This window comes from Lathamus discolor, chromosome 5, assembly GCF_037157495.1.
Source record: "Lathamus discolor isolate bLatDis1 chromosome 5, bLatDis1.hap1, whole genome shotgun sequence".
Taxonomy (NCBI): Eukaryota; Metazoa; Chordata; class Aves; order Psittaciformes; family Psittacidae; genus Lathamus; species Lathamus discolor.
Window position 1 is genome coordinate 96660040 of NC_088888.1, and position 24068 is coordinate 96684107.

At 37.0% G+C, this 24068-nt stretch overlaps 1 protein-coding gene across 1 annotated transcript in view; it reads right to left on the minus strand.

Annotated features, from left to right (window-relative positions):
• Window positions 1-1023: 1023 nt before the first annotated feature.
• NOL10 (nucleolar protein 10) overlaps window positions 1024-24068 on the minus strand; it is a 53959-nt gene continuing 30914 nt past the window's right edge. Inside the window, exons 14-21 of the mRNA XM_065681621.1 lie at window positions 16196-16322; window positions 14456-14535; window positions 14155-14253; window positions 13437-13526; window positions 11630-11803; window positions 11013-11260; window positions 5418-5520; window positions 1024-2138 (exon numbers count right to left, since the gene is read on the minus strand). Coding sequence (XP_065537693.1) covers window positions 2019-2138; window positions 5418-5520; window positions 11013-11260; window positions 11630-11803; window positions 13437-13526; window positions 14155-14253; window positions 14456-14535; window positions 16196-16322 — 1041 coding nt within the window. The 3' untranslated portion in view covers window positions 1024-2018. The remainder of the gene's footprint in view (window positions 2139-5417; window positions 5521-11012; window positions 11261-11629; window positions 11804-13436; window positions 13527-14154; window positions 14254-14455; window positions 14536-16195; window positions 16323-24068) is intronic.

Here is a 24068-nt window from a genome sequence, read left to right on the forward strand (position 1 = left end):
TATGCCATAAATGTACCTCTAATTCTTGATCAAACATAACGGGATTCAGGCCTACCCTGAGACAGAACAAACTCCTCACAATTCCTGTTCTTCTAGTGCCAATTCTGTCCACCTCTTCCCCAGTTCTCCCTGTATCAACCAGAATGGTGTCATGTTTCCACCATTAATCTTTCCACACTCAATATAGTCACGCAGATGAAGCGAACACACCTGCATTCCATGCAGATAATTTTTAAGAGATAACACAATGCTCCAGGGGAAAGATGTTGCACCAGTACAAATTTTAACTTGTCACTGTGCAAGGATTTTAAAAGGCTTGAACGTTATCAAAAGACAAGGTTCCAAGAAGAGGGACATACCCTGGAGCACTCACAACTGCATTACATTTTCTCAGTAGCGACAGAAAAGTACTTATGGTACTTGATACACAGTATGGGTGAGACTGACACAGGAATACTGGATAGTCCTGTGTTAAATGGAAAGCATGAGAAGCTTATGGTCAGTGCAGGAATTTGACAGCTAGAGGTTAAAAATAGGTAATGAGACTCATCATTTAGTTGAATGCAAAGACAGAGAGGTGCTGGTTACAATTTATGTTTTAAAGATGCAAATACCAGGTGCAAAAGGCATTTTTAACTTGAAGGAAACCATATCATTAAAAACAGAAGCAAGGAACTAAAGCAGGCAAAATTAAATAAGGGAGAAGAGGAAAAAAAATATTAACCATGTGACTGATTAATCTTTTACCTAACACACACCAAAAAAAAGTATTTGGCTATTAGAAACTAAGGTTTTTACTGAAGTAACTGCAAAAATTTCATGGCAAATACTGTCCAGGAGACCTGACCACATTAACAGCCTCTCTGGTTTATAAAGCAAAACACTTAACCTCCAAATCTCTTAAAAAGACTTAGAGCAATGCACAGATTCACTGATTATTGCTGGATCCAAAGTTCACAGTTTCTTGGATATAGCAGAAAGGACAATTTATAAAGTCTTTTAAACAGCAATAAACAAAACTCCTTTAGGATCAAAGGTAAAAAATCATTTATTTTCTTAACTAGTGAACTAGTTATGTAAATGATGGGTTTGCAAGATAGAAGTCAAGAAGAGATGCCGTACCCTGGTTAGCAACAAGTATGATTTGGGGAATCAGAAGGAGACATAGAAAAGATTCACCATTTCCTTAATATAGGTTCTAGCTTCTCAAGTTAATTTAAATTAACTTTTTGAAGGACAGGAGGCTACTGGTATGGCCTTAATATGTTTATTATATGAACATACATCATTTGGTCTATGTTGAAACACGGCTGGCTTATCAAAATGTGTTAAACCTGGTCCTAAGGATTCTTAGTAAAGGCAGTATTTATGAAGTTTAACTTAACAAAACTATGTTTTCAAGATTACACTTTGTACATCAGTGTGGCAAGACAGGCTTCCTTATAGAGTGCCTTAGAAGAATATGAATCAGGCATTCCCAATTGCCCTCTTGACAACCATTTGTACCTCTTCCTGGCTACTAAGGCAATCCAAGAAAATAAAGCCAAAGTCAGTTTTTGAAAAACACAATTGTGTGTCATCCTTTTAGAACCGTAAAAGTGTTGTGCCCTTGTAAAGGTAAGTTTTTAGACAAAGCAACTTACCCTTGATCACACACGCAAAGATTTCAGAAAACAAAACCCCACAGCTCTTAAGTTAAATAAAAACCAGGCAGCCTTGTTGTAAACATAAATTCTTATATAGAAAACATCCCGGGTTACAAAGTAACCAGTTGCTGGTGATTTCTTCACAAATACAGTTCACACTGGAGTTTATAGTTTATAACAAACCATACCTGTAGTGTCCTCTGTCAATGCTTTCACCTTTATACACTTTCCAATAATTAACACAGGGTTTCACAAGTTCTGGCTTTTGTGTTCATCAATGAAACAAAATACAAATACATTGGTACAGTGTCCCCGTTAGAAAAAGTCCCCATTTCAAATAAAAAACTAAGTTTCTTAAAAAGATAACATAAATCAATGAAACGGTCGTCCTCTTCCTCGTTTGCTCTTAAGATGACTAGCAGGGCGCCTAAGGGTTTTCCTCTCTTGACGATGTTGTTTCTCAGCTTCCTGCTGTTTCCTTTGCTGCTCTGACTGGAATATCAAAACAAAAATAGACTCAGGTTCTTATAAACCTACATATCACCTCATTGTTCAAGTATCTAGATACCAAGTCAGAATTCCATTACGGAAATCTGGATATGTTACTGTAAATGGTCCCATGCTATCTTGTCTTAATTCTGGGTGTCCCTAGGCATTATCATTCCAAGTAACTCAGAGCAAATATTTAAGACAAAGACAGCAAAAAACAGTGAATAAAATAATGCATTTCAGATGAAAACCAGTGTTTAACAGTCGACTGTAAAAATTACAGTCCAGATTTTAACATTTAGTGCCCTTAAGAAAGTAAAATACAATTTGAGCCATTCAGAATTTATCGTTTAATGTCCTTAAGACAGCAGAGCACTACTTGAGGCTATTCGGTACCCCCTTTGGTTAACTAGCATTCCCACATTTAATATTTGCACAAATAGATTTTAAAAAGACAGACCAGTTACTCAAATTTGCTGAAACCTACAAGTTCTCTAAAAAGTGTTCTTAGAATGATATGCTGTATGCAACCCTAGAATGACTTGCCACATGAAAATAATTGTAAATCTCTGCTGCTGTGGCACATGCTCTACTGTTTTTCTTCTTCAAAAACACACTGAAAGGGTTTCATTTACACACCACATAGATGAAGTGGCTCTTACAGCCATAAACTATTTTCTTTGGAAGACTAAGGCTAGTCTTCAAACTAAGCATAAACTGAAACTAGCAGACTTGACAGGCCAAGCTCAGGCAGCAATTACAGCAATTTCATTAGCAGCACAGGGTAACTGCATTCATAGTGTGATAGAAGAATTACTGAATGTGTAGCTGCATCCCCACTGCACCTAATTCTATCAGCAGCAGTATTCATGCACCAGCCCATCTGTCCCTGAATCTCCCACTAAAGCACCATTTAAACTTGAGCTAGAGATTTGCATGCAGAGGCAGCATTTTGGCTGAGGCAAGATATGAACCAGTTTATCATCTGTAGCAGTAAGCCCTTAATGGCATCTTGGTAATAAAAGCTAGTGGTCTCTAGACTTTATAGAATTTATTGACTCCTGTTTCACTGCAAGAATTTAAATATGTAACTAGTTTCTCCCTCCAGACTTCACGTGAAGCAGTCTTGGGAAATCTTAATTTAAATGTTGACTCCTACTGCTAGTGTACTGAAATGAAAAGATCGTGATTTTATTTGAAGCTTTTTGGTTTGTTTTTGTGTATTTTGTTGTGGGTTTTTTTAATGTCCTCTATACCTCCTTAGTAGTATAAGTGCTTAGGTATAACAAAATAGCAGGGTTTCTAAAATATATATTTGCTATGATAAAGCATGCTGAAAATGCAAAAACAGGGTATCACACTATACCAACCCCCCCGAGAACTAAACTGGGAAATATTAATGACATTTTCACTGTTGGGTCTGTCAGTGGTTGGTGGGCGTTCAGGAGGCTGGTAACATACTGCAGCTGCAGTAGCCAAGTTCAGTCCCAATTCCACTGACTTGCAAGGTTGAGTGATACCAATCCTATTGAAGCACAAGTCTCTCCCCTATTAAATCTTCCTACCTACTCCTAAACACACCTGTGCTTTAAGGAAATGGCACCACAAAGTGGAAGTTGATGATGAGAGTAACACTAAAACCCCTTTTTTGGCTTGCCAACTTCATCTCTTCATCCTCTGAAAAGGAGTGTGAGAACAGAGCATACTGCATAGTATTATCTCTTCCTAGCTCTCCCTGCTTCATTCCCGGAGACTTAAGAATATATACACAGGGTCTGCTTATTTGAGAGAAGACTTTTAAGTCTTATTTTGCTATTCTGTTGATAGGAGAAAAGATCTCCATTGCAGATGCATTAATTTTTCTTTTAATTAGACTTTAAGAAGTGTTTTAATGCAAATGAGTGCAATGTACATATTTCAATAAAGCAACATCAGTTAAAAGAAAAAAATCCATATATGTTAGCAGCAAAATAATTTAAGACTTCAAAGCTATAGCATATCTGATGGTATCAAGTAAAAATGGCATTCTGAAGCACAGCTGTATCTGTCTTCTCCCACCTTACTCCCAAATCTTTACAAAACTAAGAAGGTGATAGTTCATTGCTCATCACCAACTGCAAGAAACCTTGTGGCTTTGTGCTTTATAAGTTAAAGCTACTATAAAAAAGGCTGTGCTTTCGAAGCCTGCAATGCCCATTTAATTAGCTGCAAGACACTAACATATCAGTTACAGCAGTTAGTAAAATCCCCTGAACTGTTATCCTACACAGCACTGCAGAGGAATTCCACAGTCAACATGTTTTAAATTCCAGCAATAAAGGAACCAAAAAAGCATATGAAAAAGGATGTCTGCAAACATAAAATAATCAAGTAAAACAGGTAAGATAGAAATAGTCCATCTGTGTTATTTAATTTTTTTTTTCAGGCATACCCCATGTAAAATCAAGTAACTACTTTTAGCCATTTTTTGACAGCAGTTTTACTGATGAGAATAACATTCGACCACTGTTAAGGAGAAACATACTACAGCATAGAGGCTTACCTGAAGAAAAACAGTTCTAACTCAAGTACATTTTGTCAGCTTAACATCAATTAATATGTGTCTTCTGGTTTTATACTGTGTCCCTTTCCCAGTTCTAAAGCAAATTTCTATCAAAAAATCCGTAAGTGTTCTACATACAATTAACTCTGCCCACACTATAAATTAATCACCTGTCTGTGATTTACAAAATTCCTCAGGATAGGAAATCAAAACCATTTAGGAAAGGCAGATAGGCAAGAGTCAACTACACACTTCCAATGGAATTTGGCAAGTAGAACAGGATCAGAGCTCATTCTTGTGAGATCTGCTACACAAGTTCAATGACAAAGCTAGTTAGGAACTTTTTTATCATGCTGAGGCCTAGCAACATTATCAACCAAGAGAAAGCCTGTTATCTACAGCATTTGGACCTGCGATCAAGATCTGATCAGTCCTGGCACAGAAGTCAGGTAAGGTCACAAGCTTCTGATGGTATGTCTGCACATAAACTATTAAAAGATGGGAGCCATTATTTTCCACCGGAACATAAGATTTTATGAGTGCTCCCTGAGTTATAAGGATATAAACACACAGAGTACTACCGGAGGCTTTCATTCTCCTGGCAAGAAGCAGAAGAGTTGGCAGCTTATAAAGAAACGAAGAGGGACATTTGTTTGACGGTTTTAAAGTTCCTGTTCTTTCATGCAAAAACTAAAGTTACTTGTGTATTGTCTTAAAAAAAAAATACATATATAGCTTACCTTCTTTAATTTGAATGTTGCCTGTTTGCTGCCTACCGTGGTATCAGACACATTCAGCGTGCCAAGTTTTTCTTCAAGCTTTAAACGATCTCCAAGAGTTTTCCTGCAGAGAATAATTAACATTAGTCCCTATTCTTGCCATCTTTTTATTATAATAAAGACTGATAATGCAGTGAAAACTAATCTCAATTTCTCTGAAACGCCAGAACTCTAAAAAATAAATATTCAGTAAACAGAAAACAGACAAGTTCAAATCATTCCCTCCAGACACTGCTTTCAGCAGAAACACTTCCAAAATTTATGTAAAACTCATTGGTTTTTTTCTGCTAAAAAAGCAACAGGACTCTAGTTGAAAAAGAAACCACACCCTTCCATCGCTATAGCTTTCTATGAAATGTCAGAAAAAGTCAGGAATATTCAGCTGCAGAGTAAGAGATACCTGCACACACACCCCCTCCAAAAAAGGGCTAGATACATACAATTTTCTTGAAATCTTATTATTTCTGAATTGGAAACTCTTTTGAGGGAAGGAAATAATCTCAAGTACATCATCACCAAATAAATCACTTCAGTGATAGAGACGAGTCCAAATGCAAATGACTGCTCGGACACTGTGTTTGCTATAGTCTAATGCAAACAGTTTTCTAAATAAAAGAACACTGCTAACAAGTGAATGTGATAAGACAGACCCTGACCCCAGAGAGTAGATCCACATAAGCACATGCCTTCAAATGCACTGTGCTTGTCCATTAGTTTCTGTAAGCAACCTGGTACAGAACCTCTCCCTTGGGCATTGAAGTGTGGCATTTCTACAGAGGAGGAGATAGTAGCTGTTGCGGCCTAAACAGATACCGCCTTCAGCTCTCCTCCACTGGAGGATGTCCTACAAAGACAAGACACATGGATGTGCCCCAGCGGCTCTAGGTTGCAAGCTGATATTTAATATTACCATCGCTGAGTTCAGTTACATTGGGTTGTAAACTGGAACAGCTGAAGAGTGGAAATACACCTTGTTCCCGCATAGCCTCCAGCACAGGGTGAGGCAGGAAGGCAGGCAGGGATGGTGCTGGCTTCAGCCAGCCTCCCAAAAGGCACCTGTGAGTCCTGACATGGCTTGTCCTCCCTTCTAAAATGTGGGTGCTTATGAGTATGTAGTGCCACCTGATAATATGACATGGCCTGTAGGATGAGACAACCTCGCTCTGCAATACGCTTAGAAAACATTCACTTAGCTGTAAATGCTGTAAATGAAATTAGTTGCTGCAATTTGAGATGTAATAGAGCATCAATAGCAACATCTCTCTGAAAAGGGCTAAGACACATTTTTTGTACAAGTTTTAAAGTGGAAAATAAGTCATCATGAAAATACAGACGATTAGCAGCCAAAGTTGATGACATTTACTAAGGATGACGGGCTCATGGACTGTGGCCTATGCACGAAGCCTCTGAAGTCCACTGAATTTTGGTTAATGAGCCATTTTATGTAACAAAGACTTTTCAGATTAACAATAAAAAATTAATGTCAAGAATTACTTTATTTCTCATGACTAGGTACTTTGTATTTTTTTTCTGTAGTACATTTTTCATTCAGTACATGTAAAAACTTGTTTCCTCTGTGTGAATCAGGAAGACAAGCTAAGCCTTAGAGCTAACTATGGCAGAAGATCAGTCACTGACATTGTGGTGGGATTTCTACATTCAAGTGAAGTCCTATTTTCCTACCCTTTGAAAATGAACTGGAGAAATATGGCTACTACCCAGCAATTATTCAGCATGACTGCCTAGATAATGCTTCAGTCAGGAGAAAAACTAAAATGAGTTGATACTAGCAAAACACTGTGGGGTTCCTATTTTACTGAACAAATGCAGGTATGGCTGTATTTATCTGAAAGTGTGCAGACCTCAAATGATAGTGAATTGCACACACTGATACACACACACAACAGCTGGGTCAGTTGTTTGTTTAAATCATTCTCAACAAACTGATTCAAGGGATGCAGCAACACTGTTATTAAAAGCAACTTCCCCTGCCCTGCAGTAAAAAAACAAACAACAAAGTTGCCCAGGCACTTCTTTTTTTTCCCCTCATTATAAAGAGAGCAGCTTTTTAAGGCTTCTCTTGCTGTTTTACTTTACCAATACCTAGGAATGTCAACTATGCTTTTGTTGGCTTTCTTGCCCACTTCTGAAGATGTATACAGTGACTGTCCATCATACTTTATAAAGCATGACTACTGTAGTTTTTCATTTTGACATGCTCTAACTTCAATAACAAACCTTTTAATGGGACATCAAGAAAATCAAAAGGGCTCTCAGCATGCTGACAAACCCCCTTTCCTTTTCTGGATTCCTTTTAAGTCACTTTGCAAAGAACTTTTGCAGTAAGTGAATAAAGCAAAGTTCTGCAGGTTTTTATGTGCAAGCATTGGAGTGCAAAAAGGGAAAATGAAATGTAGATGGATTTGAGACAAGGAAGTTTTTACAACCACGAGTAAATTTTGCAGCTTTCCTGTGCAAAGAAATGCGTAGACTGTTGGCCTATGAAGAAATTTATAGTACACACCAGTGCCTTAGAAGTTGGGCTTAGAGCCGTGCTGAGTCAGGAACATGTCGAAAGAAACACCCAGTTTTATATAAGTCATAAACTGTTTCCTCAGGTAGAACATTATACGATTAGAGAAAAAAAGAACACCTAGCCATTAAATGCATAGTGAAGGTATTAAGGTACTTAATTATATTGGTCACAGACCATCATTCCATAACTTGGATAAATCAAATCAAAGACAAACATGCCAGCCTCACCAGATTGTACATGCCACTACAGTCTGTCCAATTTTCAGTATGTTACTTGAATTAATTATTTTTATGCTGACTACTTATCAGTGAATAAGGCCAGCTGAAAACATATTTCAGTATTTTCTTCAAGAATTCTAATATGTGAAAATGCTTTTTAACCAAACAAGTTAGCTCACCATGCAAACTAAGTCATTGTGATTACAGAATAACATGTAAGAAACAGATACCAGCTGTTAATTTATATATTTTGCCTGAGAATTTGACAAATATCAAACTCCATACTGGAGTTTCTGGATGAACACAAATGGCATCAGTGACTAGAGAGCTAACTACTTAGAAACAAAAAACAGGAATGAAAAGCCAATTCAATGACAGCAACTCAGAAAATCAGAAAGGATGTGATGCTGTCATATCCATTTTTTGGTCATCCTATTCCACCCTCAATTTTCTATCCTCTCTCGTTATTTTTTTTCCTTTTTTAACATTTTACATTACACTCCATCTGTGCATCTGCCACAGAGAGGGTATGTAACCTGAGCCTCCTAATTATGATTCTATGATTCCAGATATGAGGAAGGTATTTTTTACAATGATGGTGGTAAAATGCTGGCACAGGCTGCCCAGAGGTGGTGGATGCCCCATCCCTGGAGACTCTGAAGGCCAGGCTGGACGTTCTGAGCAACCTGATCTAGTTGAAGATGTCCCTGCCCATGGCAGGGGGTTGGAACTAGATGACCTTTAGAGGTCCCTTCCAACCCAAACTATTGTATGATTCTATCACACCTTGCAAAATATTCTGCAAAGAATTAGCATCAAATCTTATGACACATTCTCTTTTTCCTAAAAGCAGTCTTCTAGAAGTCTTTCTGTGGTTTACATCATTGATATTCCTTCTTCCACTGGACAGGTCTGTGGTATTTGCTTTCATTTTTCACAAGCTGAAGCAATGATTTCTCTTCCTCAGTACACCAGATGAAAGAATTTACTTTGTCCTGTGTTAGACTGTACTATTTTTTTTCCAAATGTTTCTCTTCCTTACATTTGTCTTGGCTTATTTACTTAACTTTCAGTATCCCCGTTCACAGTTAAGCCTTCCATGTTTTGAACAAAATGAAATCCTAATATTTCAAATGGAGTGTCCTTGAGAATTTTCTTTTGAGGTCAGCAGCTGAATATGTGTAAAAAATTCAGTATGTGAGTAGGCTGCAGCCATACTGTCTTTTAGTGAAGTATTTCAATGGCAATGAGAATACAGTGTCTTTTCACCAGTATCTTGTTCCTTTCAAGTCACTTGCTAATATGACTATAAATCTAAGTACCATGTAAAAAACATCCTTAACCCACAATACTCTGACAGAGTGTCCAGTGTCGATTTTCTCCTGACAAAGAAGAAAACCTGACAAAAGCAAAAATTTGCTTCATCTTCTGGAAAAGAAAAATAATCACAAGGAAGTTGATGGAGAAATCTAAGAATGTTAAAGTTCAGAGTGAATGGATATATTCAACATGAAGAACAAAGAAACACCTCTGTGTTAAAACACTTGCTGATAAAAACCAGCTAAGGAAAAGGGGGGAATTAGTTCTGCAGAACTGCTATAAACCCCAATTTATAAAACCTACTACTTCTATTTAAAGAGGTCTTATAGGTACAACATGGAAAACAGACTACTAGGTTACTGTAGAAACATTTTCTCAGTAATCCTTAAAGTCCATTTTACCTTATAATTCCAGTTAAAATCTTGCACATTTAAGGGACAGGCTGAATTTTTATCAAATATTTCTTGATGTAACTCCAGAAAACTTCCCTCACAAAACAACTAAGTTGTAGAGTCAGTCATTAGTGACATGAAGAAACAGCCCCATTATATATATATTATTCACTTCCTTTGACTGTATAATTTCATTCTAAGCAAAAATGTAATGGCTATTACAAGATCCATCTAGCCCAGCACTTGCTTCTAACATTAGTTCTGCTCTGCATCCAGAACACTGGAAGATCTTTGAAGCTATTGTGCTTCAAATTTTCAGCATTAGTGTCTATCCAAATAATAAAAGGCTATTAAATCTCATCTTCCAAAGGGCTACAAAAAATATCAGTGAAATTTTCAGGCATTAAGCACTTCAAAGTGCTTTAGTTTGACATATTCAAAGACAAGTCATTTAGTATGACGTACTTTATACAGTACCCAATTACTTTAGTTGATCATCAATTCAAGGAACCCCAAATTAAAAAACAAAACAACAAAACCAAATCTGATTTTTCTTGTATCGCAAAAAGGAAACCAGAAATAGTAAGGCCTGACAATATAAGGCCAGCATTGTTTTTTGGAAGTTTCTGGATGTCATAAAAATACTCAGAAAAAACATTTTTATTTTTTTACCACCTTGATCTTACCCTCAAAACCAGTGACTACTGATGCAGTATTCTACATCTTTTTGGAGGGTCAGATGAGAAACATCCACACTGTCAACCTCATTCTGACATAGTGGAGAAATATAACCAAGTATCACAGTGTTATTTGTGAGAGCAGCAGTTTACCAACACTGAGTAATGGATCCTCAAATCTGGCTCAGAATATTAATCACTTACTCACCTGTGTCTCTGACATATTTCAAACATTGTATTTAACTACAAAACAAAGCTTTCAACAACTATGATGCTTTAAGTTATACCCTTGAGTCGCCAGATGTGGCATTACTAGCTAGCATTTCCAAGCCAAAATGCCACTGGCCTGCACTGTAGGGAAATACTTGAGTATCTTCCACCCCCAGCTATTAAAATAGGAACATTAGTCTTACTTCATTAATTTTTGTTTTTTGGCAGAGTCTTTGAAGCTTCTGAATTCCTCTCCTTCTTTAATCTCAAAAAACTGAGGTTTCAGTAATGTTTGCTGATCCTCCTTGAGCCTTTCCTGCCGCTTTACTTTTTCCTCTTGGCGTAGAAGCTTGCGCTGTTTCCTGACCTCTTCAACCCAGCCTTTTTCATCATCTGAACTCTCAGAACTTTCTGCATCACTTGCTTTTCCTTCTGGTTCTTCCTCCTCTTCCTGCAGACAAAAATAGTATAAAATAACAAATCATCATCTACTTTTCTTTTCAAACCATTCCTGCAATTAGAGTACGTGACAGCTTTTACATAGATACAGCTGAAGAGAACTAACATTTGAAGTAAAGAACAGCAAACTAAGCAGCAGGTAGATTATAAATTTGTTTCCCCACACATATTTTACGTTTTTCAAACCTACATTCATGTAGACACAATACTGATCACATCTAAAAACTTGGACGACATTATAAATTACACTTAATTACCACAGCTGTTAAGATATTCTTTTATTGCCTTTGTCTTCTAAGGTGAAAAATCTGAATACTTGAAGCAAAGGGAAAAATTCTAATTCAAATGGAAAATATTTTACCTGTTCTTGTGCTTCCAGTTCCTCCAACATCTTTAGTTTCCTCTTTCTTTTCTCACTTATTTTAGAAACAAGTGGGTTAAGTAGCCTAAATTCTTCACTCTGCTCATCCACCTGGAAGTCCGGATTCTCAAACATGACTTTAAAACGATCATCTTTCAGAAGACTAGGCAGATTCTAGAAAAGCAGCAAAGCATGAATGAGTTATAAAATTCTGAAACACACATTGGTAAAATAAATAACACCTTTTTAATTAAACAGAATTCAAAACCACTATTTGAAATGCCAGTTTCTTTATGCTTCCAGGTCATATAAAAATCAAGATTTATGCTTATTATATTTCATTACATAAATATCATTGAAAGCTACCTGTAAGCAAGTCTTTTTAAATGCACACTACAGACACCTTAAGTACACAATTACTAATATTTCTGAATTAATGTTTCTCATACATTCAGCCAGCTAGTCTGGAGACATGTTTTTATCTATTGACTAATCAGAAGTACCTCCAAGGCAAATACTCTGTCTGACAGGGATGATTCTACAACATGTGCAACAACTTATCAGGGTAGACATGTCTTTATGCAATGCTACTACTGTTTTACTGAAAATAAGAATGTTTCTATACATCTTACAATATTTCTTCTTCACTGCCCATGCATACAGAACAGAAAAGGCAGTTTCATTCAGTAAAATGAACTCAGTATAAATTATGCTACTGTTGAATCAGAAGCAGTTCAAGCTACGCTTTCAGCTTATGTAAATACCTCTTGTCGTCATTTTAAAATCATTGAATACATAGCTTTTTACTATAAAAAGCTGATCTTTCAACATTGCCAAACTTACACCAGCACATTCATTCCACCCCAGCATTAAACTTGCAGTGTTACCTAAGAATGGGGGGGCCGTGGGGAGAGAAGATACAGACAAAAATAAAATTTTCTTCGTAAGACTTAAATGCCATTTCAGAAAAATAACCAGAATGTGCATCTTTAAGTATGGTTTGTTAGTCTGCTTCGTAACACAGTCTGTATGTACTCCTAGACACATCAGCCCCCAGTTACTGAACTCCTATTTGCATTGTAAAACTGGCTTAGACAGTCTGCATTTAAGGTTTTACCACCACCTACTTCTTCAGTAGTTAATGCTTCCAACCAGCTATAACACACAGGATTTCATTAGATGCCACATGAAGCTAATGCCTGCCTTACATGTATGCTATATGCCTGTGGGAATGAACACCTATGAAGTGCTACCTATAGAAAGCTCCCCCCCCCCCCCGACTAGATATTAAACATTAACTCGTTTTTTTACTTTAGACTTCAGTTAGGATAAAAATGGATTCTTTTCAACATCAGGAAGAATTCCTAGTGCACAAGAGCAAACAATTTTGGCTGTATTTGTTAACCAGGTACACAGAAGCAATTTTATCTTCCAATAACATCATCTGTTTTGTCACGGTCAGCACCAAAATATCATCAAATGCAAACAGGTCTTTTTCTGTCAACTTTGGTATTGACTCTGCATTTAGCAGAGTCCTACAAGGCCCTTCACAGTGAGTATTTCATAATTTTAAGCTTTAAGTTTCTACATGGCCTTTTTGGTGCTGCAGCTACTGCAAAATCCACCTTGAAGCCACCTACCAGAATAAGTTATATATGAGAAACAGATACAATGGAATTTTGAACCTGTTTGGCTGGATAACAGCGGAAAAAAAAACCCCACAAACCCAACAACAAAAAACCTCAATACTGTAAGCATTACTATTTCTGTGCCCCCAGTTACAGAAGTCCCCAAAACAAATGCTCACCTTCTGTTTCCTTTTCCTAGTAACCTGTTGTTCTTCTCCTTCTTCTTCAATGAGTTTGAGTGCAAGCTCTTTATTGACTTTCGGAAGTTTCTAAAAGCAATTAATCAGTAAATTACTCTTTTACACATGCTTTACATTCCTAAGTGTGGTGAGGAGAGAATTCTTACTCATAACTTTCAGGAAAGCTCCATGACAGGTTCCACATATTTCTAGGTACTATTAAAGCAATAGTACTTGGGGAAAATTTAAGCAGAACTACTTTATAATCTTTTTCCCTGTAATGCATCAAGAACTTAAAGTACCTTAAAAGAAATTATTTTTTCCTGTATGTCAAGCAAATTCAATCTAGAAAGCTACTAGTTGTAAAAACAATACTACTTTTATATACCTCTTTCCAGAGTATTATGTTTTAATGACTTAAGTCATTTAGTTTAATGACAGAAGTAGAAACTGCGAATTTCACCAGTGGGTTATCTGCTTAAATGGTAAATGTGGCGAGAGCTACTCTTTTAAACTTGGTATCTGTATTTTTCATTTGTGGGTATCACACACACGGGAACTACACAGCTCCATTCAAAAGGTTCTATAAATTATTTTGTGTCTCTGATGATATACAGAATCAAATCCTACATCATTACATCTCTGAGATATTCTTAAGAGTATATTACTTTTTATGACTAGTTTTCCCAGAAGTACAGTCACTGTTTACAGTATTTACCTTTAGTTGAACTCTCTGTGCACGTGTTTCTTCTATCTTCTGCCTTATTTTCTCTCTTCTGTATTCTTCATAGGCAAAAGGATTGGCCATCATTTTTGCCTTTGAACAAGCAGGAGAAAGCAAAAAGGAAATACCTTTAATACAGGACAGAGTCCATTGTTTGGAGAAACCCCCCCCTCCCAACCAACCAACCACCACAAAACCCACAAAAAACCCCAAACAAAAAATCAAACCAAACAAAACCCTAACACACAGATTTTATTGCTAAGATTAAAAACTGACACGGATCAGCCTTCTTTACCTTATGATAAAGTCTTATGTCCATGAAAAAGCCATGCATATAGGCTCTGAGCAATGATGATCCAATGAGATGAGTAAGGCCTAGGGAAAAAAGTTACAGAGGATTTCAAAGAGCTTTCATATTTAGAGAAATCCTGTTCCAAGCCAGGCACTTCACTTACCTGACTCAAGACAAACGAGAAGTGCCAACACATCAATCTACCAGTCACATCCATTACATCAAAACTAAGCAAAACCGCAAAAACACAAACCAAAACAGAAAAAAAATAGCACCCCACAGTTTGGCCGGCAAGAAATTTGAGCCGCTTCAGAGCCACAAAAGATCCATTTTTCTTGCCATAACATATATTACTGTGCACTTCTTAAAATGCTCACATGCTCTCCATTCCGTAACAGTTTAGAAAGGAAAATTCAAGATGATTTTTTTTGAAAGCCCATAGATGTTTGACAATCACTCTTCTAGTGTGGTATAGAGATGTTTTTAATTAAAGTGTTTTGCCTTGTGTAACTTTCCTTGAAGAAACAACATATTGAAAAAAACATGTCATAAAAGTGTCACCCTAAGCCCTAACCTACGTAAGAATGAGTACTTAAAGAGTTCTCTCATTTTCTTTTCCCGTATCAACACCAAATTCCAAGACTGAGAAAAAGAAAAGGTTTTAACAGCAAAATATCCTCCACAACCCCCAAATCTTCAGAAATTAAGAATTAACAAACTTCTTCCAGAACTAAATAACAAAAAAATTGAAAGAAACCACTGCATGCCTCAGAAAGAAAAGTTTTTGCTAAAATTTTAATTGTTTCCAGGAAACAATCTTTCCCCATATTCCAAAATATGAGTACTCCTGCTAATGGGAGTATTAATATACAAAGAAACCCTGACATACGAAATATAAAATATCCCTCAGGCTGGTTCTTCATTTGAAAGCTTAAATTTATGGCAAAATAAATTTGACCAAGTTATAGTGAATTTAAAGCAGAATAAGTATTCCAAGTCAAGTCTCTGTAGATAATACCACATTGCTTTATTCTGTTACAATGTGGATAGGGGTCTGAGGGCTACATTCAGACCACCTACTCTAAGATTCTAACACTGAAGATGCAGGTCCTTTGTATGACCTCCTCCTTGTATGGCCTCCTGCAAGGCCAAACCCAACTCCCATATCCAAAGGCAAATTAATTAAACTGTATCAAAACACTGCAATTAAAAATATGTAATGGACAGAAGAAGGTCTAACTGGCTTGGGAGAAGCATGCTTGCCTTCTCTGCTATGTAATTCTCAGGATTCCAATTCCATGAACTTGTGCTTCTATTAGCCCCAGAATGATTAGTATTTTCTGGAAATTACGACATTCAAATAGGGTAGCCTTTGGCAGATTTTGCTGTGAGTTCCAACATCCTATTTGAGCACCCTGAAAATACATTGAAAACTAAACCAACTTCTCTTCCTATGCCTTTCATTTAGTGTCTGAAAGCACACACAATACATTCCAAAATATATTAAATCAACCAATTATCATCTAGACATTTGCAACACATCTCTAATGATGCACTGGTTCGGAATCAAAGAACACAAATCCATCAGTCTGGGATATGACTAACCAAGAAGACTAGAGGAAACTTCTGCCAGTGAATTTCTAACAGTCCTCATACATCACAACAGAATTACAAAACTTGCATGTGAAAGTAATTAAAAACTGAACAAAGAAGCCACCTAAAGAGGACATTCAGCTGCTTTACCTAAGCTTTCAAGGTCTTTTCTGGTGACGAATTTGTAATCATCATAAACTGTGCTCTCTGGATTCTCTTCCAGTTCTTCGGTCAAGTTGTCCAAGAAGGAACACCATTTTGGGGCAGGTCCTAAAACCTGTGGACATTATCGAAAGTTAGAGCTGTATATTCTTACCAAAAAAACCCTACATTTAGGGTCCTAACTACTGTGCTATAATGAAGTAACAAAGGAACCCCTCTGAAATCAAGCAGACCTGAAGAGCAACAGCGGTTAGAGAACACAATTCAACCCATTGCTTGCAGTACCAGTAATGAGTACTATAGATTATGTAACTGTTGTTTTCATTTAGGTCATTTATTTTAGACCAACTATCTAGAGTTTCATGCTGTCCCAGTCCAATTGATTAATTTATTAAAAGCTCAGAGCCAGACATTATGAGTTAATGGTACTACATAGCAACTGATCTATACAGCACTGTTGGAGCCTGAACTCATTAGGTTCACTATGCAGTCATATTAAAACCTATTCTGCCCTATTGATTTTAATTAAAACACTACAGATATACTTAAATGTATTTTTATTCAAGGATAAGCCCAGACTGTATGAACAGATAACAGGAAGTATTTTAAAACTTGCATATTTCCACCATGAGGCAAAGGATTTATTTGAGCAATATCATATTGCACTATCAATGTACTTTTCCATACAAGTTTCCTCCAACTTCCCAAGTTAACAAATTAGCTCTCTTCACTTTTCCCTCCTGCTGTTCTGATTGAAATTCCTCTCTATCCTGCTGCATGCATCCATACTCAGCTGTTCCAGTACTATTATTTGAGTAGGCGGGTTAGCTAAATGGAAAAATCCAACACCACTTTTTTTCTCTATAGCAAATCTGCTGACATTTTAAAACATCAAGTGGCAAACTCCTAGAAGCCTTATTAGAAGTGTAGCTCTGATTTGTTTGCTGAATATTCACATTAAAAACTCTGCGGTCAACAAGACCGTAAGAATTGTTGTGATTCAACAAAACCATTTTAAGATCCTATTTGATTATGGAAAAAAGTAGAAGTAATTTTATGTATATAAAATACATATAGTTTGTTTTAACATGACAGTGTGGTAACAGCATGAGATAATGCTGTTCCTTAACAAAAACAAACAAAAAAGTCTTATTTGTAGGGCAACTATACACAAAAAGTTATAAATTTCTAACCCACAATATTCTAGACAGTAGAACTCCACGGGAACAGATTGTATTCCAGACCACTACAGTCTCTGTATCAAGTATGATTTATCTTTAAGATTTCAGCTCCAGCTGAGAACTGTAATATGCCAAATGAAAAAAATAATACTTTTTTAAACAGTGCTGCGTATTTTACTCCAATCAGGAAGAGCTTCCAAGGAAAGACCTGAGATGTCACTAAGAGGAAAGCTTTTGCCTACTCAATGATTAACCAAATCCCCATGTCTGCTCCAGTATTACTCAGCTTAAACACTATATATATATTTTCTTGCCACCATTGCAGAAGCTTTTGTCTCCACCCAGATTTTAATTTTTTCAGTTATTCCTCAAAACCAACTTCTTCAAATCTGAATGCCATATTTTTGTATTAATATAAGAAAGCAATTTAGATATATTATAGGTACCACTGGTTTCATGCCATTCAAGCAACCCGTTATCTGGGCTTCATTACCAGATCATCAAAGCATGACTGGGGCAGAAAAATCTTCTCTAAAATTTACCTATAGTTTTGTTTTCAACGAAACAAGTTGCTTATTAACTAGGAAAAAAAAAAAAAAAGAAACAACCCAAAACAACTTCTCTTGCAATCAAATTTAAGTACAACCTCTCTGCTGAAGATTATTAGAAATGAAGATTAAAGAATCCTTGACTCACATCCATTCCCATTAAATACAAAGTTCCCCTTCATTCCACCTTGCTGACACATCATGTAAAGATCTCTATCACTTCAATGAACCTTTTTCATCACTTCCATGTCTACAACACGATCTGCTCAAACCTTACAAAGTTTACATTATTCATTAGAACTCAGGCCTCTCCAACCAGTTCGGGTAATCCCGCAATGGGATCTTGACTGGTATAAATCTTTGAACAAGTAACTAAAGCAGAAGTCTCACAAGAAAAGGAAAACAGTTTATCTGCTCTTCAGCTGTAGCCCCACTCACTGTACTCAAAATTGGTATCAAGAGTAAAACCTTTTGTGGCACAAAACCAAAAGACCCATTTATTCATTATAATCTGCCGAGTGAGTAGGATGATCAGAACATAGAAAACAAGGAGAGGGAAGTGAGATAATTAATGGAAAAAAAGCAGTGGCAGGATACCAGGAAAACATTGAAAGTCCAACCATTATTCAAATTTCGCATGCAAACTGACAAAAAGGAAAACCCCACCGAGATGCCTGTATATGCTTTATTGCCTTATTTCCCTCTCTCCCACCCTGCTGAAACCACCTGCCTACTTATTCTAGGACACCTGAGGAGTTTTGCTTCAAATATTAAAATGGAACATTTTAAACAAAGTTTAGGAAGAAATTTAAGAATAGAAAAGGCAAATAATACCAACCATGACAAAAATATATAGACAAAAACCATCCTCCTGTTGTAATTATAGAATCGTCTAGGTTGGAAAGACCTTTTAGATCATCAATAGTAATTCTTCACAGAATTTAACTGCTACTGCATTTTAACTGCAAAGTCTAATGTTCCTCTCTTATACCCTGTCAACCAACAGACATGCCAGGATGGCACCACTTCGAAATGTCAGGCTCTGCCACTCCTGTACCCAGACACATATGGAACAGTTCAGAGGGCTGCTCTGCATTGTGTCATCAATGACGAAGCAGTTCGGTGATGCCAGCCTGTCCCCCCTGCAGTCCATATGGGTTTCCATACAGCACGACTGGGACTCCCCAGAGATCCTGCCACCACCTCAGCCTGGTATGCAGCCCCCAACAAAAAAGCCACCAAACTGTGGAGCTTATGCAGGCTAATTAAAATAGTTGTCAATTTAGACTGGGAACGTACAACTCTCACTACATCTAGGGGACAAAAATGCACTGGAATTTACAGCAAGGATAAGGAAATGTTACCAAGGTAGGTAACACATGACTAAACTGACAGACCTCATTTTCACAATATTTATGATATACCAAATAAGTTTCTCTGCAAGCTTCAGAAAAGTTGCACACAGCTAATGTGAAAATCATCATGAAACGAGTGCACATCTACACTTGGGTTTTACTCAAATATCTCTTAGGATAGGAAAACCAGACATCATCACCACCAATGACTGAACAACTATTTTTGCTATTTTCATTATTTTTCTATTTTCAGTAGGAAAACCACCTCTTGGAGACAATTTCTGCCAACTGCTGGTGAAAGCTAAGATGATCATCTGAAATTATTTTTGCCTGCCCAGAGAGGAGCCTCACCTGCGGGCTGGGCTCTGCTGGCAGCGAGCAGGGTGGCCTGCTGTTGCCCCCCTCCAAGCACTCTCCTCCTTAACCCACCGAAAATAGCACCCACGAGGTGACCGAAATGCAGTTATTGCACCACCACCCTGCAAGAATCAGCAATGGCTGGGTCATGCCAGGCAGCAGATGAGCAGCAGCCAGGGAGCACAGCCCTCTCCTCCACACAGGTACCTTGCCATTGCCTTTTGTGTCTTATACCAACCAAAAGAAGATGTGGACTTTATAATTATTAGTATTGTGCCATCTAATGCCAGGGTTTTTTTAGTACTTATTAGAATGTTTTCTTTTAACTTCAGACACAGCAAACAAAATATGAGTATCTAGCACGGAACCGAGCAGAGAAAAATGCAAGGCCAAATTGTTCAAGAAAAGGAAGATAAAAACATTGACAGAAAAATATTTTTTTAAATATCACAAAATAAGTTCAAAAAACCACAGGCCTTTGTATCTATTTTACAAGATGTTTAACTTAACAGTCTTGTAGAACCACAAATCTTACGTGGTACACCTCTGCCTTATTCCTGAGCACTTCTGTAGAAAATACCATGCTGTCATCAGTCTGTAATTCCCCTGAAATTAATCAACGCTGGGAAAGAGTAGTATTATTCCCAGCCCACAACAGATGTTCCTTGTCTTCAATCTGGAACAGCAGAGAGCACTTGTATGCTTTTAAATACACTCAACATGACAGCCAGCTCCACAGAGCCCTTAGAGCCACAGAAAAACTGGTCCAATCCCAACGAGTATTAAGCATATTCAACAACTTGAAAGATGCCAAGACGTGTAGAGACTTCCAGAGTCAGATATCATGAGATTTAAATTAAGCGACTTTGAATACACCTACAGGTGAGTATTAGTAAGTATCCTTTTGAAGGTTTCAGCAGCCAGTCCTACACGAGTGAACTGAAGAGCTGACCTTTTCTTTTCAGAGGGTCAAAACAAGCTCCAAAATCTATTTTCCAGGATGTTAAATAGTAAGTCCCTGGAAGATTTCATACAAGGCAGTGATCAACTCTTCAGTTTAAATAAGTTTAACTTTTCAGCTGTAAATAAGGTGTCAAAACATATGAAGACTCAACCAGCAGAAACGCCTCCCAACCTTCACTGATGCATTTTAGCAATCAAAAATATACAAAATACTCACAGCATAAATCAGATTTGAAAACAATTAACTAGAATTTGCTAAGTTTACACTGGCTGAATTGCCTCTAGAAGACTAACTCAATGTCCACAGACATCATTCAACAGAACACTCCCAGAGGCTTTGGAAAGCAGAAGTATTAACTGCCATGGCTGTACAAGACAGTAAAACAAGCAGTTTCACAGAAGCTTTGGATTCACAAAGATTAGTACTGTGATGCCACATCATGCCATAGCACAGTAACACAGCTAATAACAAGCAAGTATGAAAATATAGACTGCGTCATTGCTCTTTCAAAATGCATTTTAGAAGTTAAACCTTTTTTCAAAAAAAAAAAAAAAATTCAAATTGTTTGTTGTGGTACCTTCTATGAATTTAGACTGTAAGACCTTTACCAGGTAGCAGAAATGTACTAGCTAAATCATTCCCTGCTATACTATTTGGGCAATGTTGATTACAACAAAAATAGCATATTTCAAGGCCTTCAAACAGAGTTCTGGATACAGTATATTGTGTAAAATTACTAAGTTAAGAACTTTAACAACTGTGAGGTTAGACAGAAACTAGCTAATGAGAAAGATTTCATGTCAAAAGCTCTGTCGCTGCACAGAAAGCGGGTTACAAGTGAAGCTCCAAGGACTATCCTATTAAATATTTACAGTAAGGACTGCCATATGTAGTAGGAAAACACCTATAAAATCTGCTGATGACAAACTGTCACACAAGAAGGGTCAAAACCTCTCAGGGAAAAAAGCTACCTTGAAAACAAAGATTCTGGAAATTGGATGAAATGTACAGCCAACAGCTATTAGCTGTAAAAAAGAGAAGAGGAGAAAAAGATACTAACTGTATACAGTATATATAATTACACTAAACTCAAGAGAATAAAACAGTCATAGAAGGCCATTGTATTAATATAGACTAGGAATAAAGACTCAATGGAGACCTCTCATACAACTCCATGCAATAACATGAATGCAGACTGTAGCGTGTACACTTTGCGGGTTTTTGCTTATTTGTTTTTTAATCAAATGGTACAACAAAAAGCATTTTAAAGTTTTAGCAGGACATATTTGCTGGAGAAAGCAAACGCACATCTACACATGCATGTTCTCAGCTTCAATCAGCACAGGAGAACGGAGATTACAGAAGGTCTAATGAGGGAGAAGAAAAAAAAAAAAAGAGGTGATCCCTGGGGTGTGGGCAGTGATTGAAATGTGCAATTGTGTTTTAAAGGTAATTAGCTCCCTAATTGCATAGCCAAGTTTAATTAATGCAATTACATGAGTAATTAATTACTATTCATTTTAAGAGTATTGTTTTCAATGTTTTGTTCTCTAATTTTTAGAATTAGACAGATCTCAATATGTAGTAACTTTGAAGTTTCCATCTATATGCACTTAAAAAGCAAGAGAAGAAAGAGCACCTTTTTAACAGTCAAGATTAATTCAACTGCAATTGGTAACTCTCAAAAAAACAGATGGATTATTTCTAACTTATAGACATGAAAAGCTGTGGGTCTCCATTCCCATTTCTATGCTTTTGGGCTTCAGTCATACCCAGCCCAAGAGCTTCAGGGAGCCCAGGAGATCAGCCTGTGTCAGAAAGGAGCACTGGAATCACATTACCTTGGTATGTTTTTATCCACCACGTTTCCATATACAGCGTTTCCCTTAGCAACCAACATGCTCCCAACAATTTGCGATTTTGAATTTTATTCTGCCATTCTTTTTTAATCTACTTTCTTCCCATGAACACTCTACAATCAACTCCAATTGCACCCTGTTAATCTCATGAGTAATTCCATTTAATGTACTGAATACAGTTCTTTAATTCCCTAAATTAAATGGGGTTTGGGAATAAACTCCAAGCACATATCTCATTTTCATTTTTTATAATTTCATGCTTTCATTCACTCTACATGATATGGTGTAGATTTCATGCTTTTATGGCCGTCAAGTACAGCTATGGCCAGGAGAGGCTGAACAGTATATTTTTCCTTTTCAGCATACTACTGAAAACAGCATTGCATTTGGTTTTAAGCCCACACACTCATAAATTTTACTGAGCTATACAATGAATTGGCTCTCTTATCCTAACTCCAGCACATCCAGACATTTTTGGCAGATTCATTAATCAGAGAGGTTGGTTTTCCTACCTTTCACTATGCTATGGTAGGTGCCAAATCAACAATGCAGAGGTTTTACTCTTCAGAAAGCCTATTGAAGGAAACGTTGCTTTTAAGATCTTCCCAGTGTTAAATAAAAACTGCTGCAAGAACTTGCACACATCTTCTAGGAATGAGATACTAAATCTTTCAGCCCTGGTAGTTATCAGATAGTAAGTACTTCCAGCCCTGGTAGTTATCAGATAGTACTTCTTTTTCTAATCCTAAACTGTTTGGCTTTATAGTGTGCTTTGGGGTTTTTTTAATCTCATACTGTGGTCTGACAGGTATTACAGTCAGTTAACTAGTCACAGGTCTGCTCTCACTATTTCGTCTTGATAAAACTACCACCTTTCAAAGGAGGCAATGGTGCTGTTGCTACTGCTCATAATGTTGGGGAAAAATGCCCTTCAAGACAGGAACAGCAAATAACTTTCTAGCAATGAAACTTACTCCTTAGAATTGTAAATAAGGTTAGCAGAATAGTTCTCTTCCTCACAAAGACAGGAAGGAAATGGGACAGTTTTCATGTCATCTGTAACTTACCAGTCATGGCATTAAGAGTAAGGAGTCTGATGCTTACACTGTTATCCCTATCATGTTCTGACATGCTAACATACATAAAAGATAAACACTTGTCACTATTGCTATGGATCTTTTAATTTATCAGACTCCCTACACATTTTAGATCTTTAGATAACAGGAGCTGAGACAATCTGAGCTCAGAAAAACAGACAGAAACTGGAAGTAGGAGCCACTATTTTCACATTAAGTCAGCTCATCAAAACGAAGCTCAAGAGGTAAGAACAGAGTGGCTTCTCAAAGCATGTTTCAATGATAACCTGCATCAAGCACTTTCCTGTAAATATGAGCTGGACATGAATTAGAAGTTCCTGAAAGCCTGTTCTCACATAGCAGCTTCTTTAGCGTATCTGCTGTAACAACAGAGGCATGCAGGTAAGTTACTTGAATACTGTGCAATAAATTCAGCTGAGACTCACTTCACATTATGTATTTACCTGTGAACATCTGCTGATAGATATTTCTTTATCCATGAAAATAAAAGGTGCAGATGA